The sequence below is a fragment of the Gobio gobio genome, assembly GCF_949357685.1.
Source record: "Gobio gobio genome assembly, chromosome: 2".
NCBI classification, from domain to species: Eukaryota; Metazoa; Chordata; class Actinopteri; order Cypriniformes; family Gobionidae; genus Gobio; species Gobio gobio.
In genome coordinates this window covers 50,801,760-50,818,548 of record NC_137098.1, presented here as the reverse complement: position 1 = coordinate 50,818,548, position 16,789 = coordinate 50,801,760, and the positions used below count along the sequence as shown (strand labels likewise).

Here is a 16,789-nt window from a genome sequence, read left to right as displayed (position 1 = left end):
CTTCAGGCATTTTATATGAAGAAAGAGCAGATAGGATCTTCTTTGAAACCATAATACATTTCAAATGCATTTAATATCTTAAACTCAGCCAATTTTTTGATTATTAGTGTTTGATTGATATGATTACAAATGGTTTTTGATGGGTCAATAGTATGGACGGAAGTTGTGTGCGTCATAATCCTTTTTCTGTGTAGTTATATCCAGTGTGCGTCATAATCCTTTTTCTGTGTAGTTATATCCAGTGTTGGGGGTAACGCATTACAAGTAACTTGAGTTACGTAATAATATTACTTTTTCCAAGTAACTAGTAAAGTAACGCATTACTTTTCAAATTTACAACAAAATATCTGAGTAACTTTTTCACATTAATTTGACTGACAGCTCTCCTGCCCCCATGTTGAGAAAAATAAGTGCAGAGGCGTTGTGTGTAAACATGATGGTTATTGTAGTTCTAGACTAAATGTGAGCATTTATTTATCTCACTTGCACAATAAAGATTCTGTACTCCTCAAAATGAATAAAATCAGTAAAGTGCAAAATCAGAGTACTATGCAAACCTCCAATAATTAAATGTTAAATAAAACAACTATTTTTATGCATAATCTGCCTTTATATTTAATTTACCAATGTCTTGCTGCTGACCTTTGATGATGAAAATTACTAGATTTTTAGTTTTTATTGGTAAAGCTTTTTTCTCCTGCATCCTATTCTACCATTATCCAGAATGGCAGCACAGGAGAGCTGCGCCCTCTACTGTTCATGCGTGAATCTGCATTTTTACCTCAGCCTGGGGCTTATTTCAATTTTAGTATGAAGAGGTCTTTACAAAAATATAACTTGTTTGTTATAAAAAACAAAAACAAGCCCAGCCCAGGTGAGAAAAAGTAACGCAAAAGTAATGTAGCACATTACTTTTCTTAAAAAGTAACTAAGTAACTTAGTTACTTTTTAAGGGAGTAACGCAATAGTGTAATGCATTACTTTTCAAAGTAACTTTCCCCAACACTGGTTATATCCAATGTTATGCCATAATCCATATAAAAATGATTATTTAAACATATTTACAGAGCAAATAATATGCAATATTTAACATAATTCATCTAATGAATCATTCATTTTTGCTTTTGATTGAGCCTAATTTGTACTGAACCTGGACTGTTTGTTTATATAAAGTAAATATTTGTTTGTTGTTCATTAAAAAAAACTTTTTTTTTTTTTTTTTCAAATAGATTTTTATTGATGTCTGACTTAACTCTCAAAGTTCCCCCTTAAAATTCAGAGTAGCCCTAATCAATTAAAAACTTCCAGTACAATTCAATAATATTCTGATACCACACAACTAGGTTTTAAGTAGCTTTTCATGTCCATTAAAATTCCAGAAAACTAAATGTGCAAAACAAAAGCGTATACACAGTCATCCAATCCACAGTGTTGGAAAATAAAATATCCACAACGTATGAAAAAGACATTTTCAATAATAAAAATAAATCAAACACACTTATACCAAACAGCAAAGTCTGCATTAAAAGTTATGAAACCAGCCACTTTCTTACTAATTAAAACCGCAACACACATGAACGCAAATAATCATTGACTAGTACTGGACAGGAGGTACTGTTTGTTGAAGTCTCTGTGAGCCTGGTGCTAGGTAAGTTTCTCCACAAAACCAAATGACGGCTCTATGGCACATTGTTGTGGTCGAGGGGCATCGTTAGAGAATCTTGGTGTGGGCTGTTGTGTCCTGGAGGCAGTGGCTGGTTTTCATGGGGTATATTTTGGTGTCCCTGTCCTAGATCCTGATGATTCTGGGGTACATGTTGTTGTTCTGGAGGGATATCTTGGTGTCCTGGGGGCAAAGGCTGGTGCTCAGGGGGCACAGGAGGCTGGTCATGTTCTACTGACTCAGGAACAGCATTTCCCTCCACTGTTATGAGAGATTTAGAAATTGTTGTAGCATTGCCAAGAATGTTACTTTAAAAATAATGTGTTGCATCTAAATTAAAAAGTTTAAAATGAAATGTTTTATTGTTTTTAGAAATAAAAATATTTGCCAATGTTACTTTAACCCTCTGGTGCTCTTCTGTCATGTTATGTTTGTTTAACCATTAAAATCCCCTAAAATACAAATATTAAATAAAAAACATTATCGAACTAAAATATATCACATTAATTTCATTGAAATGAAAATAAAAAGGTCATTTTTGACCGTTACACGAAGAGCACCAGAGGGTTATGGGTCACACTTGGTTCGATTGCCTGGTCCGAACCCAAGTTCGCTTGCTCAACCCTCCCCTGCCCCCACTGGACTGTGCTCACATTATATTATTTGGGTCTGAACTGCGGTACATGTGCGTCATCAAAGCAGCAGCTGTTTAGCTCTGTTGCATGGTAACAATAACGTAGGAGAAGGCAGCAAAATGCTTCGAGTTGCTCACCTCACTTTTATATTTTAAAACCTTTGGTTTTGTTGTCAAAGCATCCGCACATAACGGCACTTGCGTCTATCCTGTGCAAATGTACTGCAAATGTTCTAAAGAACGCGGGAGACCGGGAGTCCAGACGAATTTAGATATACATTCTCTGCTTGGAGTGCGTCAGTCACTCTTGTCAGGGAAGTGAGTGAGAACACGCACAAACGCACTTTTTTTTTTTATCATACGTCATCAATAGCGTTTCACTTTTATGTTCACCCATAAAAGCAGTTAACTGCACTGGGGTTCACATGAACAGTAGCCCAGACCAATCTTTTTTTATGCAGACTCAGGTACGGTTTGCGGGTAACAGTGTTCACATCATCCAAACAAACCTAACCCCGTTAACCCACTGCATAGAATTACCCATATAATGTTTCTTTAACCTTCTCCAGAATAATGTAAAACTAGAAAAACATGTCAGGTGACATCACATTCAGGACCTAATGTAACAATACAGGGAGTGCAGAATTATTAGGCACGTTGATTTTCTGATCATATTTTTTTTCCAGGCACATTTGACCAATTCCAAACCACAGTAATCCTAATAACTACTATTGATTTAGTATTTAATAATGTATAAGTGATATATAATTGTTCATGAAGGCTGGAAATGAAAATCACCTTATATTCAGGTGTGCAGAATTATTAGGCATGTTTTCTTTTACAGATAAATTGATCCAAAAAAGAGATTTAACTCAGACTGAAAAGTCAAAAAGTATTAAATGCCCATGAGAAGGATGCAATACTAATGCAATACTAGACATTGCAGTTAAGGCATGACCATTGGACAGTAAAATGCTCGTTGGGTCAGCAGGGTCAGACAAAAACATGTGGCGGAGAAAAGACACCTGTTAACCGCAAAAGAATTAAGGTGAAGAATTAAGGGTGAACCCATCAGGAACCCTTTAGTCTCCAGCACCACCATTTTCCAGAGCTGCACTTCAGCTAGTGATTCTTATCTAGTGGGGGTCATTTTTTAGGATTCTTTACCTAACTGAAGTCTCTGAGATCCTGACACCTTGCACTTCTGGAGACTCCAGGTAGGTTGCAGCTCTGAAAAATGGTGGCGCTGGAGACTAAAGGGTTCCTGATGGTTTCACCCTTAATTCTTCACCTTAATTCTTAATTCTTTTGCGGTTAACAGGTGTCTTTTCTCCGCCACATGTTTTTGTCTGACCCTGCTGACCCAACGAGCATTTCACTGTCCAATGGTCATGCCTTAACTGCAATGTCTAGTATTGCATTAGTATTGCATCCTTCTCATGGGCATTTAATACTTTTTGACTTTTCAGTCTGAGTTAAATCTCTTTTTTGGCTCAATTTATCTGTAAAAGGAAACATGCCTAATAATTCTGCACACCTGAATATAAGGTGATTTTCATTTCCAGCCTTCATGAACAATTATATATCACTTATACATTATTAAATACTAAATCAATAGTAGTTATTAGGATTACTGTGGTTTGGAATTGATCAAATGTGCCTGGAAAAAAAATATGATCAGAAAATCAACGTGCCTAATAATTCTGCACTCCCTGTAGTTACCCAATGCAACCTTATTATGTATCTGGTTATATACACTGTATGTAATGTACAAATGAAAGTATTACTTACACTGCATCTCAGGTACCTTCTGTGTTTTCAACCGTTCCATATGCTCCACAGCCTGATAAAAATAAAACAGAATATGTTTTAATTCACTTGTTATAATGATTTTTTTTCCATTAAATGAGATGGTACAAGACAAATCAGTTGAGTTACCTGCTGCAATTCTATTTTCTGAGCATTGAGTTGCTCCTGCTGTCGCTCTAGATCCTCTCTCTGCTTCTGAAGGTCAGCTGCTTTCTGGTTCAAGTCTTCCTCCTGCCTGACCAAATGCTCCTCAAACTCTCGCATCTCTTCGTCAGTATATGCCTGGTTCTGTTCTAGAGTCTGAGGTCATCCAATAACCCAAGATGATAATTATTACTTGGAAAACGTGAAGGTTAAATGCCATTTTTTAAGATGTTTTACACACACAAACACACGTGGTAAAAATCATTGGCACCCTTGGTAAATATGATGAAAGAAGGCTGTGAAAATAAATCTGCATTGTTTATCCTTTTGATTTTTCATTTACCGGTAACCCTCTGGTGCTTTTCGGTCATTTCTGACCGGAAAATTTTCTGTTTTGAAATTTAAAAAATCACTGCTTCATCGAAATGATATGAAACTTGGTGACTTTTCTAGCATTAGGTATCTAAACACACACAAAAATTGGGGTCATGATTCGAGCATGCTAATTGGTCGTAAAAGAAATACTCCCACTTGTGCTCTTCGGTCAAAAATGACCACCATAGGAAATGAATGGGAAATCTGCAAAAACACAAATTCACAGAAAAAAAAATCTATATTTCTAACAACAGCAAAATAAAATATCTAAAACTTTATAATAAATAGTCTTTGATATTTTTTAAATATATATTCAAATCCATCAACAACAAAAAAATCATTAAATGTGTTCAAAAGAGAACTAGGGAATTCACAAGCCTCTCCATAGAGACCTCTAGTGATTATACCCATGGTTGCATGATTTTTTAAATAATTCCAAAAGAGGGCACTAATCTGCCTTCAGAAAAAATAATTTTGAAGACCTAGTCTCTATTTTAACCTTAAATACTGCAATAATAAAAAAAAAAGAATATTACAAAAGAAAAATGCTATAATTTTAAATGGCAAAAATAGACCATAATAGACAACCAATGCAACCCCTAAACGAAGAGCACCAGAGGGTTAAAAAAAATTAATCACAATAATTGTGATCATTTATTTCATAATGAGATTTTCCCTTCATTTTCAATTGTTTTACTTCTTTGAAAGGTTAGATTTTTTTTTTAGAATAAAAGGACAAAAGGATTAGCAATGCAGATTTAATTTCACAGGCTTCTTTGTTCATATTTAACAAGGGTGCCTGTAATTGACCAGGCCTGTACTTTGATACTGAGACAAACTTAACACAATGAAAGTCTGTTTACTGAATGCATGAATTAGAGGATTGAAAGGGGTGGATTCTGAAATCCAATATTGCTTCAATATATCTATATACCTATATATAGATCCCCATTAAATTTATAATCAAAACCTTATTGTGTAATTGTATAATGATTTTTAATTATTATTTCCAGTTAAGATATTACTTAATCAATAGAACCACTGATTGTTTCTTCATATATGTTTTCTAAAGTTTGTATTTGGTCTCTGGGGAGTGACTGAGGGTCTGTCCTAGGGATGTGTGATGTGTTGCTAAACACTTGAAAGCAGGACATGTTGTCGGGTGTTTGGATTTTGGAGGTATAACACATCCCTAGCATGCCAGGAGTGCAGTAACAGTGCTTACTCACTTAGCCCGGCTTCCAGACATGAAAAATGGATTTGTCTTTCATTTTAAATTACATTTTATTCATTTTATATTTCCTTTTACTGAAACACTAAAGAATCAAGGTAAATATTGCCTGTACTATTGTCTGTACCTCTCACTGAGAGAAAGCACATGTTATCAGTATGTTTTGGGAAACTTTCTGGTTAGAACCGGAGCTCAACCAACTCCAACCTTGGAGAGCCTGCGTATCTGTGTATGTGTGCAGTATGTGTATTGTTACAGATCAGCATTGAAGGTGTAAAACGGCATCCTAGGGAGAGTGACAGGATGTTGTTCTGGACATGCTGGCACCTGCTCCAGATCTGGAAGGTCACTACGTGCCTAATTCCGGGGTGAAAACGGCAACAACTAACTAGTGATCTATGGACACGTGAATCTGATTAACTAACAATGTTCTGGAATTGACCATGACTGTCTGTTTTCTCTGAGCCAATCAGAATCATTCAACTTGCAGTAATGACGTGGCTAGACTTTGAAAAGAGTATAACTGTTGAGAAATTATATGTACGAAAATCTGGTAGAGGGAGCGCGGCCTACAAACTCCTTGTGAGACTTGAAGCTGGCTTCTGCTGATGAAACTGCAAACTATTCTTCAGTCAATTTTTCTTTAATTAATTGCACTCCTGACTCTTGGTCTTAATTTTTCACTACTGGTCCTGGGTCCTAAACTGTTACCCCAACAGGATATTGATCAATGGTCTAATAATGTATCTGTAGTGTGTCACACTCACTTCCCAGCTGTCTGGTTCAAGGAACTCTTTTTTCTTTGTGGCAACCAGGAACTCGTCTAAGGACACCAGTCTGTCTTTATTGGAGTCAACCTGTAAAGGCCAGATGGTTACAGATTTAAAAACTTTTTTTTGTGTCAATTTTCCTTAAGTTGCCAGGTCATGCAAATACAACTGGTCCATTATTTATAATCATCATTTAACCTCGTTCATGACGTGTTCTCTCATTCGCAGCCTCTCCTCCTCCATTTCCACCATGTCGTCCTCTTCATTGGTTGGATCATAGATCTTCTCCAGCTGAAAATAAATAACCACAAAATAATTTCATTGCTACTATATAATTGCAGAGCATGTTATAACTACAATACTGGCATGGTTGTGAGTGCTAGACGGGCTGGTCTGAGTATTACTGGGATTTCCACTGAAATAACCACTCATTTCAACCAAGGTCTGCAAAAGAGCATCTCTGAACACACAACACATCGAACCTTGAAGTAGATGGGCTACAGCAGCAGAAGGTGCCACTCCTGTCAGATAATAACAGAAAACAGGCTACAATTCGCACTGGCTCACCAAAATATTGCCTAGTCTGATGAGTCTCGAATTCTACTGCGACATTCAGATGGTAGGGTCAGAATGTGTCGTAAACATCATGAAAGCATGGATCCATCCTGCCTTTTATCAATGATTCAGGCTGGTGTTAGGGCTGTAATGGTGTGGGGGACATTTTCTTGGCACACTTTGGGCCCCGTGGTACCAATTAAGCATTGTTTAAACGGCACAGTCTACCTAAGTAATGTTGCTGATCATGTCCACCCCTTTATGACCACAGTGTACCCATATTCTGATGGCTACTTCCAGCAGGATTATGTGCCTGGTCACAAAGATTCTGAGTTTACTGATTTCTTGAACATGACAATGCGTTCACTGTACTCAAATGGGCTCCACAGTCACGAGATTTCAATCCAAGAGAACCTTTGGAATGCGGTGGAACGGGAGATTTGCATCATGGATGTGCAGCCGACAAATCTGCAGGAACTGCATGATGCTATCATGTCAAAATGGAGCAAAAATCTCTGAGGAATGTTTCGAGCAGCTTGTTGAATCTATGCCACAAATAATTAAGGCAGTTCTGAAGGCAAAAGGGGGTCCAATCCGGTACTAGCAAGGAGTACCTAATAAAATGACTGGTGAGAGTTTAAATATTATCTTCTGTGGTGATGTATGCAATTGTTTACCTCCTTCGTGAATAGGGCTTCCAGCTCTTGTTCATCAAAGAATCCATCTCCGTTGGTGTCTGCAAAATATTGCAAAAATGTTATGATATTAAGTACGTAATTTCAGCATTCTCATATCCAGGAATTGGCTGAGCTATCAAGTATATTTTACCATGCAGATTGAAGAACGTTTTTGGGTCAAAATCTTCAGGGTCAAGGCCATCAGCCTCCTCCCACACTTCTTTTAGCTGATCCTTACTACCCTATGGCCCAAAACATCAGAGAAACTATGAGTATATCTTCAATAAAATCACAAACATCAACAGAAGTTCATGCTTGCAGACTTACGGGGTGGTTGACTTTGGGGTGATCAGCATGTTTTTTCTTCAGCTCCTCATAGTGCTCCTCCTCTTTCCTCCGGTCATCCTCATCAAGTGTCTTCAGGTGTTCTCGTCTCTCATGCTCTTTCATCATCTCGTACCTTTTAAATTCTTCATGCCGTTCCTTGTCGTAGTTCTCCAGATCTTTTGTAGCCTATATTGCGAGATCATGAATGTAACTTCATGTGTTCTGGTCTTCAGTTGTCATATGAATATGAAAGGTCTTTTATTGCTGTTGGTCAGTGACCAAATGAGAAGGGAAATGCATGCTGACCTTGGATTTACAACAGAGTATTACATGATGTTCTTTTAAAGTGCATATGGAAGATTCCAGATATCTTTGAGACTGTATTTGTAGGACACAGTGACCAACACATTCTGTTATTTTTAAAGGGATAGTTCCCTGAAATGAAAATAAAGCCATCTTTTACTCACTCTGCTGTTGTTCCAATGCCCTATGTCCTTCTATCCTTTTCGGACCTCAAAAGCAGAAATAAAAAAAATAGTCTTGCACGCGCTCCTTCCTATAATGGCAGTGGATAGCGACCAGGCTAAAACATTACAAAAAATATACAAAACGACTCGGACGCACTCTCACAGGAGTACGCTCAGAGTAATGGCCGGGCTCAGTGTTTTGACTGAATAATACGGTTTCTTTCCATATATGGTGTGCGTCTTACTGTATCATTGCGAGATATTTTTGTATATTTTTTGTAATGTTTTAGCCTGGTCGCTATTCACTGCCATTATAGTAAGGAGCGTGTGCAAGACTATTTTTTTAATTTCTGCTTTTGAGGTCCGAAAAAGATAGAAGGACATAGGGCATTGGAACAACAGCAGAGTGAATAAAAGATTGTTTCATTTCAGGGTGAAATATCCCTTTAAGGTCAATTCCAAGTGTCATAGAACACTTGAAAATATTAAGGAAATTTAAGGAGCTGGAAATGTCACAAACATTTCTTTAGTGATTTTTCCAATAATGTTCAGCTCTAGAATAAACTTTGAGCATGCAATCTCAATTAATCTCTATTAACTCTCTATTAATTTTATGCAATATTGTATTTAAAATGCAAAACATATTATTGACTTAAAGGATTAAAAGCACCAAAAGAAAGGAACATTCAAGGTGACAGAATCAAATGAAGTATGATTATGAAAGCTAGGTAACTGTAAGTAATGACATACCGATTTGATGAGTCTGTCCAGATCCTCAACCTCAAATGTGTGTGGGTTCATGTGGTTCAGATATTCAAATTGTTTGAGTAACGCCTGGTGATCAACTGCAATATCTGATAAACATGAGAGAGAACTGTGTTCAGAGAATGTTCTGACCCATTTTAATCAAGACCCATTTACTTAAAAGCTCTATAAAAAAAACCCACTGACTCTACAAGAGGTTATCTTATTTTTATCAACAGAAAAAACTTGCAGTGACATCTCTTCACTGATGATGGGGGTTTTTTTGGCACGAGGGTGGAACAACCCGTCACTCACATGAAATCCGAAAGTAAACACTCCATTTATTTTCTCCATTAGGAAATTGATTTTGAATGATAATATATAAACCTTAAAAAAAACACGAGCTACGAGGTTGTTAATTCATGGCATATGGTTCTGCTGAAGCATAAGTCCGCATTATTTCAGCTTAATTTTTTTAATAATCGTATTTAACAGTGGAATTCCTGGCGAAAACTACATTACCCATGATGCTGTACAGAAAATGACACCAATCAGTGAAAAAAGCAACAAGCTCCAAAATAGCTCTTTAGCTCCGCCCACTCCCATGAAGCACTGCGAATGACATAATCGAGACCATCTCCCTACGCTCTCAAAACACTGAAATGTTTATATATATATATATATAATATATATATATATATATATATATATATATATATATATATATATATATATACACGGGCGTCGGAACCATTGTATATGGGTGGGACAAGACCCACCCACTTTTTACGATCAATGATATTGGACCCACTCACTTTTATCGTCTCTAACATTCAGCACATGTCTGTTTACCTACCCCTAATCGATAAACACTTATTATTAAACACATATTAGACGCTTTATTTCCACTTTTCTAATATTTTCTTAATTTTTATTGAAAATAAATGCCTTTCCGATTTGATATGTGATGGGAAAACGGAGAAGATTAATTTCGGCGAAAGCAGGACTCGAACCGCGGGTCGATTTGTGTCAAAACTAGATGCCGTGCGTCTTACCCCTACACTACTATCGCTCTAAATGATATGGCGATTTACGTAATTTTGTCTTTCCGACCTATACGTTTACCAAGTAAAGCTGTATATTTGTACTTAATGTAATTGGCATCTACTCCAGTAAAAAAATTCTGAGGACCCACCCACATTTTTTTTGCTTCCGACGCCCATGTATATGTATATGTATATGTATGTATGTATGTATGTATGTATGTATGTATGTATGTATGTATGTATGTATGTATGTATGTATGTATGTATGTATGTATGTATGTATGTATGTATGTATGTATGTATGTATGTATGTATGTATATATATATATATATATATATATATATATATATATATATATATATATATATATATATATATATATATATATATATATATATATATATATATATATACACATATATACATGCATATTTTTCACAAAAATACATTTGTAAATGAGTAGTTTTATATTTCCCCATTTCTCCTTTTTAATTCAATTATGCTGTTTGCAATGCTTCATGGGATTGTAGTTATTTCACTCTATTAATTTTCTGTTTGTCTATTTAATAATATATATATTTTTTTTAAAACAGTCCTATGTTTTCTGTTCTAGATTAATTGAGACATGTTACAGCACTTGCATATTGTTGCTCTTGACTGTTTTAGTTGCTTCTATTGCACTCATTTGTAAGTCGCTTTGGATAAAAGCGTCTGCTAAATGACTAAATGTAAATGTTATTTCCCTCACTAAAAGCGTTAAGTACACAGTCTTGTACCTTTGTCTTTTTGTCTGATTTTCAAAAACTGTTTTGCCTCAAATCAAAGTATGTAGTGTTGTGTTTCACCTCGTACCTGATGGGTGTGGTTCATGGCTTATAACTCTTTAACTAAGACTAATTTTAAAATCACTATGGCAAAAATGTATGTAAAAAAAATTCTTCCGGATTCAGCGCCACTGAAAAAGTGGGGCAGGCACAGTTGCACTCTATAGCAAACCACAACGATCCAACTATCCAATCAATTCCATTTGTTGCTATTTTGTTGCCATTTTACCCAGATATAGCCTACGTCACAATAGGGAAGAAAAGGTGATTGCAACTTCCGTTTCATGCCAACTTCAATATGAAATTACACCATATATACGTGAAATGACCTCAACATTTATTCAATTATAATTATTATAATTTTATAGTCATTCTTACCATTTCCTCCTTCGATGTCCTGCTTGGCTTTGATCAGGGTTCTCAGACGGCTGACCTCTTGCCTTTTAAGTTCATCCAGCTTGGTTCTCACATGATGGCTGACAAAGTCAAGCTCTTTAGCCAATTTCCCTTGCTGAAATCAGTAGGAATGGACCGATTAGCTCTTTGTGACCTTTGCATTATACAACACAAATAAAGCCATGCTGTTTCTTACCTTTATATCTTCCATATCTGTGTTGTGGAGCTTTTCTCTAAAATGTTGATCTTTTTCAAGGAAATCAATAACTTCCCTGAGATAGCGGTCATAGTGTAGTCCAGTGTCCTAGAAATATATTATACATAAAAATAATATAAATACATAATAATATAATGTAAAATATAAAAGTGTGTATATGAATTGTGTTTTCAAAATTAAGAGCGTATTGCCCACACAAAAATACCCATGCATATTTATGCAACCTGACACTCTAAGGCTACTTATAAACTTGCTGCCAAGGCTTGTTTGGCTGATCAAATATTTCTTACCACACTCTGTGGAGCCTCTTTGACGGTTTCCTCTGGGAGCTTCACCTTAGTTTTATCTATACTTATTGGCACTGCCTTGGCCCAGGACATCACACTCGCCAATATAAGGCAGCTGGCGAGGAGCCCCTTTAAACAGGACATCTGGAAAATTCAGCAAACATATGGATTATACGGAGATGACAGCTCTAACATATTAGATAATGGTTATATCGCAAAGCCTTGTTAGCCGACCACCATTTTTGGAAATCTGAACGTTCAAATCGAAATATTTTTTAATTGAACGTTAAAAAAAACGGTCGTACAGCTCACTAGGGTTGTAACACAGCCACTGATTGGCAGATCAGCTCTCCAATAAATCCGTTAGTTAGGATAAACAACATTAACAGGCAGTTAGCGGGTCACTACATTAAAGTGACACTCCAAATATACGCGGTTTTTGTAATACAGAGATGCGGTTTGAAAGGGTTGCTGCTCTCGATACATATAGGCTAATTTCATTAGCTTTCCTTTGACATGGAAGTCTATGGCAGACGTTATAGCGAAAACTCGCTGTCCATTTTATGAGTGAAAAGTTGAATTGTTGATGCTGTATTTGGGTTAAGGTATCCGGAGCGATGCACAATGAAATAATGGCACTTACGGTGTCAGGTCGGTTTATATCGAGCTATCTCGGGTGTTTTCTGCTTCCTTTCATTACCGCAGGCTTCCTGACTGACTGTCCGCTATCTTGGACTGATGATGAAGACTTACAGCGAGCTTACTGAGTACAGCAGCAGGAGGAGACAGAGAGCTCGTCCACGTAGCTCAAGCGCGGTGCTGGACTTACATTGTGGGCTTTAGTGGTATTGTTTCTTATGACACAAACAGAGACTTCCTGAAGGGGGCGCATGGCGGCTCAGAAAGGAGAATCCTCAACTGAGTTGCATTCAAATCTCATGGCGTTTTTTTATTTGTTGTAACATTTGTACGTTTACATTGTTCTAGATTAAAACGTGTGAATTATACTGTTTGCTACTCGTCAGTTTCAGAACATTCTGTAAAAAAATATGTAAAGAAAAATCCTTAATCATTCCTTATTCATTCATCACAAACGTGTGTGATTGGTCCGTTCTGACAAGCACTCAAAATGTAACAGATAAAATGATCTAACACTGTAAATGTGTGTTATTATGTCTTTGGATAATAATAATAATAATAATAATAATAATAATAATAATAATAATAATGGATGTATGGATAATCATTTTAAACCGAATAAGGATAATAATAAGTATCTTTAAAAAAACACACAGATTGAAGAGTCATACGCTCCGCCTATTTTATAATTCTGTTGGACGCTCCCGTTCAATTCTTGTTCTATTTCTAGAGACTTTACAGTCATGCTTACAGCAGTTGATCTTTCCCTGGAGCGCCACCAGCTGGTGGATATGAGAAGAGTGAGGAAAAATATATGAAATTTATTTGAGGATTGCAAAGAATTTTGGTAAATGTAGATTGAACCCAAAAATAGAGAGAGGAAAGATCATGCATGACTCATGATTAATATTATTTTACAATTTTTATTGTACAAAATATAAAGTACAATTGTTGAAAGTTGATGAAAATGTGTGCAAAATATTAAGTACTTAACTGAATTTATTGGATCTTTTTTTAGTTCAAACATAGATGACTGCAAAAAAATGGAGAATATATTAAAAAACAATAAAATATATAGTAAACAAAGAAGGCCAATATGAGGCATTCAACATCTATCTTAATCTATCTCTATAATCCAAAGGAATTTTACACCAGATTTAAGCAGGCGGTTGATAACTAACAAGTAAGATTAAGTCAACAATATCATAATCCACATATTAAACAACATAGTCGGAAAAAATGTAATAAAAATATACATTGAATAAACAAAAACTTGACACAAACACATAAATTAAACACAACAGTGACAAATTTAAAATTCAAATAACAATATGAAAATGTTTACAAATAGAAACATTTTACACAAATTATCTTTGAGTCAAGAGACGGAAGATGATATTTTACATCACTTCCGGCACCATACTTCACTTCCTCTCGGCCTCGGCTCGGTCTTTCTCTTTCTTCGGTCTCTAAACCGCCATCATGGGTCGTATGCACGCTCCTGGGTAAATGTTTATTTTACGCTAAAAACACGTTCTATGAGCCACACTGCCAACCCAAAATACAGTTAACGCTTTATAACATAGTCTGAGCCTGGAATATGTGTTTCATTGGTGCTAGAAAGTAGTTTTTGAGAGGTCGGAATTTAGTCCCACGTTCTCTTCCTCTGTGAACGCGACGGCAGCACATGTAGGATGAGGCGCTGCAGGGTGGATAAATTAATGATCTTTACACACTGATTCAATTAACATTGACAGCTTTTCGGTGCGGGCTAGCTTTTCGGGTATCATGTTTAGTTTCACATAACCTACGTTTTAGTGTCAAATGTTTATGGCTGTTCGTTAGGGCTTATAAATGTTGGTCTATTGCATACAAGAGTATGTAATGGACCAACTCATCTCAAGTTTATTTATTTTAGAAGCTCTTTACATTTGCTTATCTTTAGTTTATATTACATGCTGTCAGCTAACAGGTTTAAAGCTTCGCTTACTGTAGAAGTGCAATTGTTTAATAAGTTATGGTTCATTACAGAAGACATTTTTAACTATTGAATGTTTTCTTTTTCAGCAAGGGTTTGTCCCAGTCGGCACTGCCCTATAGACGAAGTGTCCCCACAGTAAGTCCATTGATTCTGATTCCTCATATCTGGGACAATGCCTTTCTAAATTGTCAATGCTCTTGAAATGTCCTTTTACTTTGTCTTTTAGTGGCTCAAATTGACATCCGATGATGTTAAAGAGCAAATCTTCAAACTGGCCAAGAAGGGCCTGACCCCCTCACAGATTGGTAAGTTCTGAGTCTGACTGTGAAATGAATGTTATGTTGTATTTCACTTGATACTCTACAGTACATTTCGTACAGAATGGTCATGCAAAGACAAGTTTAAAATTCAGAACAATAAAGGAAAACCTGTTTAAAAGTCAACAGTGGATACATTTAATGCATTGGAATTAGTCAAATGTTTAAAGCTGAGGTAACCTGATTTCCAATAAAAGAGTTCTTTCATGTTTAGTTGTCACTTTATAAGCTTATTGTTTGTGCCTCTTGATGGGCTTTTTTGTATTATCATATTTGTAAACTGGCTGTATCAGCCCATATTGTGTCTGTCTGCACAATTACATTTTCAAGGAGCTAACATCTCTTGCTCTACTCATTAGGTGTGATCCTGAGGGATTCCCATGGTGTTGCTCAGGTGCGTTTTGTCACTGGCAACAAGATCCTTAGGATCCTGAAGTCCAAAGGCCTGGCCCCTGATCTGCCTGAGGATCTCTACCACCTTATCAAGAAGGCTGTTGCTGTGAGGAAGCACTTGGAAAGGAACAGAAAGGTAATGAAACGTTCACATTATATCCCATACTTGTACATTTACTGTGAAGACATTTATCTTTGGAGATTTCTTGAAAAATCAATTCAGTACACTTCAGTTTTCTCACCATTGTCACTTGTGTTTTTCAGGACAAGGATGCCAAGTTCCGCCTGATTCTGGTTGAGAGCAGAATCCACAGGCTTGCCCGCTACTACAAGACCAAGAGAGTACTTGCCCCCAACTGGAAGTAGTGAGTGTCTGAGTTTTTATAACTATAATTAAAATCCCTCCTGTATGTGTAGTGCACATTTCATTGTCCCATTCTTCCCTTGTAAGAACTGAGATATTTCTTATGTGCTAGATAAACTTTGGAGGTAAATTAGCAGTTTGGCTTTGTTGTGCCACCACTGCCAGTCCCCTTCACACAAAAAGATGCTTTGTCTTTAAAAATTAATAAAAAAAAAAAATCCTGAATCTTTAACTGATTCATTTGTTTTCATCCACAGCGAATCCTCCACAGCTTCTGCACTGGTGGCATAAATTTGCTCTTTTTTTGGACAAATAAAGATATTTGGATCAATTAAGGTGTTTGTATTATTGCTTTCAGACTGATTTTCTTTACTCAAGGTGGGTACAGAACTGTTGTGGTCCTAATTGATGTTTCTGAGTGGAATTCAGCTGTCACATGCCTGTATTCATTCAAATCTCGTTCAGAATCCATTGTAACTAAATATTCACTTGTAACTGTGCGTGTTCTAACTTCTAACAAAGTTCATTTACGTGTGATACAGTTGTGAAGATACAAAGCCAAGCTATTGAAATATATACTTTATCACTTTGCAAACATTAAAAGTAGTGTTGTGGCAACATTGTGTAGTGCATGTTTTTGTGGTAATGGCAGTGTTATGCTGCCTTCACGTGCTATCGGAAATTTCCTAATTCCCACTTTAGAAGTCGTGATTACGAGCTTGTTGCATTCAAGTGCTTTGTTGTCACGGTGAACAGGAATCATGGTTATTCTTGCCTATTTATTGGGAAAATCTTATTAAAACCAACATCATATGTAGTCTCCCATGCACCGACAACCATATAAACATTCCAGATAGTCCGCTTTCTGCTGATTCTGTAATTTCAGTCAAATGCAGGCTATTTTCGCTGAGTACCAAACATACAATAC

General features: G+C 36.4%; 2 protein-coding genes across 2 annotated transcripts; one reads left to right on the top strand and one right to left on the bottom strand.

The window, feature by feature from the left end:
• Nucleotides 1-3: 3 nt before the first annotated feature.
• On the bottom strand, nt 4-12,954 carry nucb2a (nucleobindin 2a). Its single transcript, XM_079810562.1, has 13 exons — nt 12,811-12,954; nt 12,171-12,311; nt 11,860-11,967; nt 11,646-11,778; nt 9,403-9,506; nt 8,186-8,371; nt 8,010-8,100; nt 7,859-7,917; nt 6,825-6,917; nt 6,624-6,713; nt 4,236-4,406; nt 4,089-4,140; nt 4-1,924 (listed from the first exon to the last, which is right to left on the bottom strand). Exons 2-13 carry the CDS (start codon nt 12,309-12,311, stop codon nt 1,680-1,682), a joined length of 1,473 nt encoding a protein of 490 aa, XP_079666688.1. The 5' UTR covers nt 12,811-12,954; the 3' UTR covers nt 4-1,679.
• Nucleotides 12,955-14,241: 1,287 nt separating this feature from the next.
• Nucleotides 14,242-16,192, top strand: rps13 (ribosomal protein S13). The gene is made up of 6 exons (XM_079843631.1): nt 14,242-14,311; nt 14,874-14,922; nt 15,014-15,092; nt 15,464-15,633; nt 15,762-15,862; nt 16,119-16,192. Exons 1-6 carry the CDS (start codon nt 14,289-14,291, stop codon nt 16,150-16,152), a joined length of 456 nt encoding a protein of 151 aa, XP_079699757.1. The 5' UTR covers nt 14,242-14,288; the 3' UTR covers nt 16,153-16,192.
• The last annotated feature ends 597 nt before the right edge of the window (nt 16,193-16,789 follow it).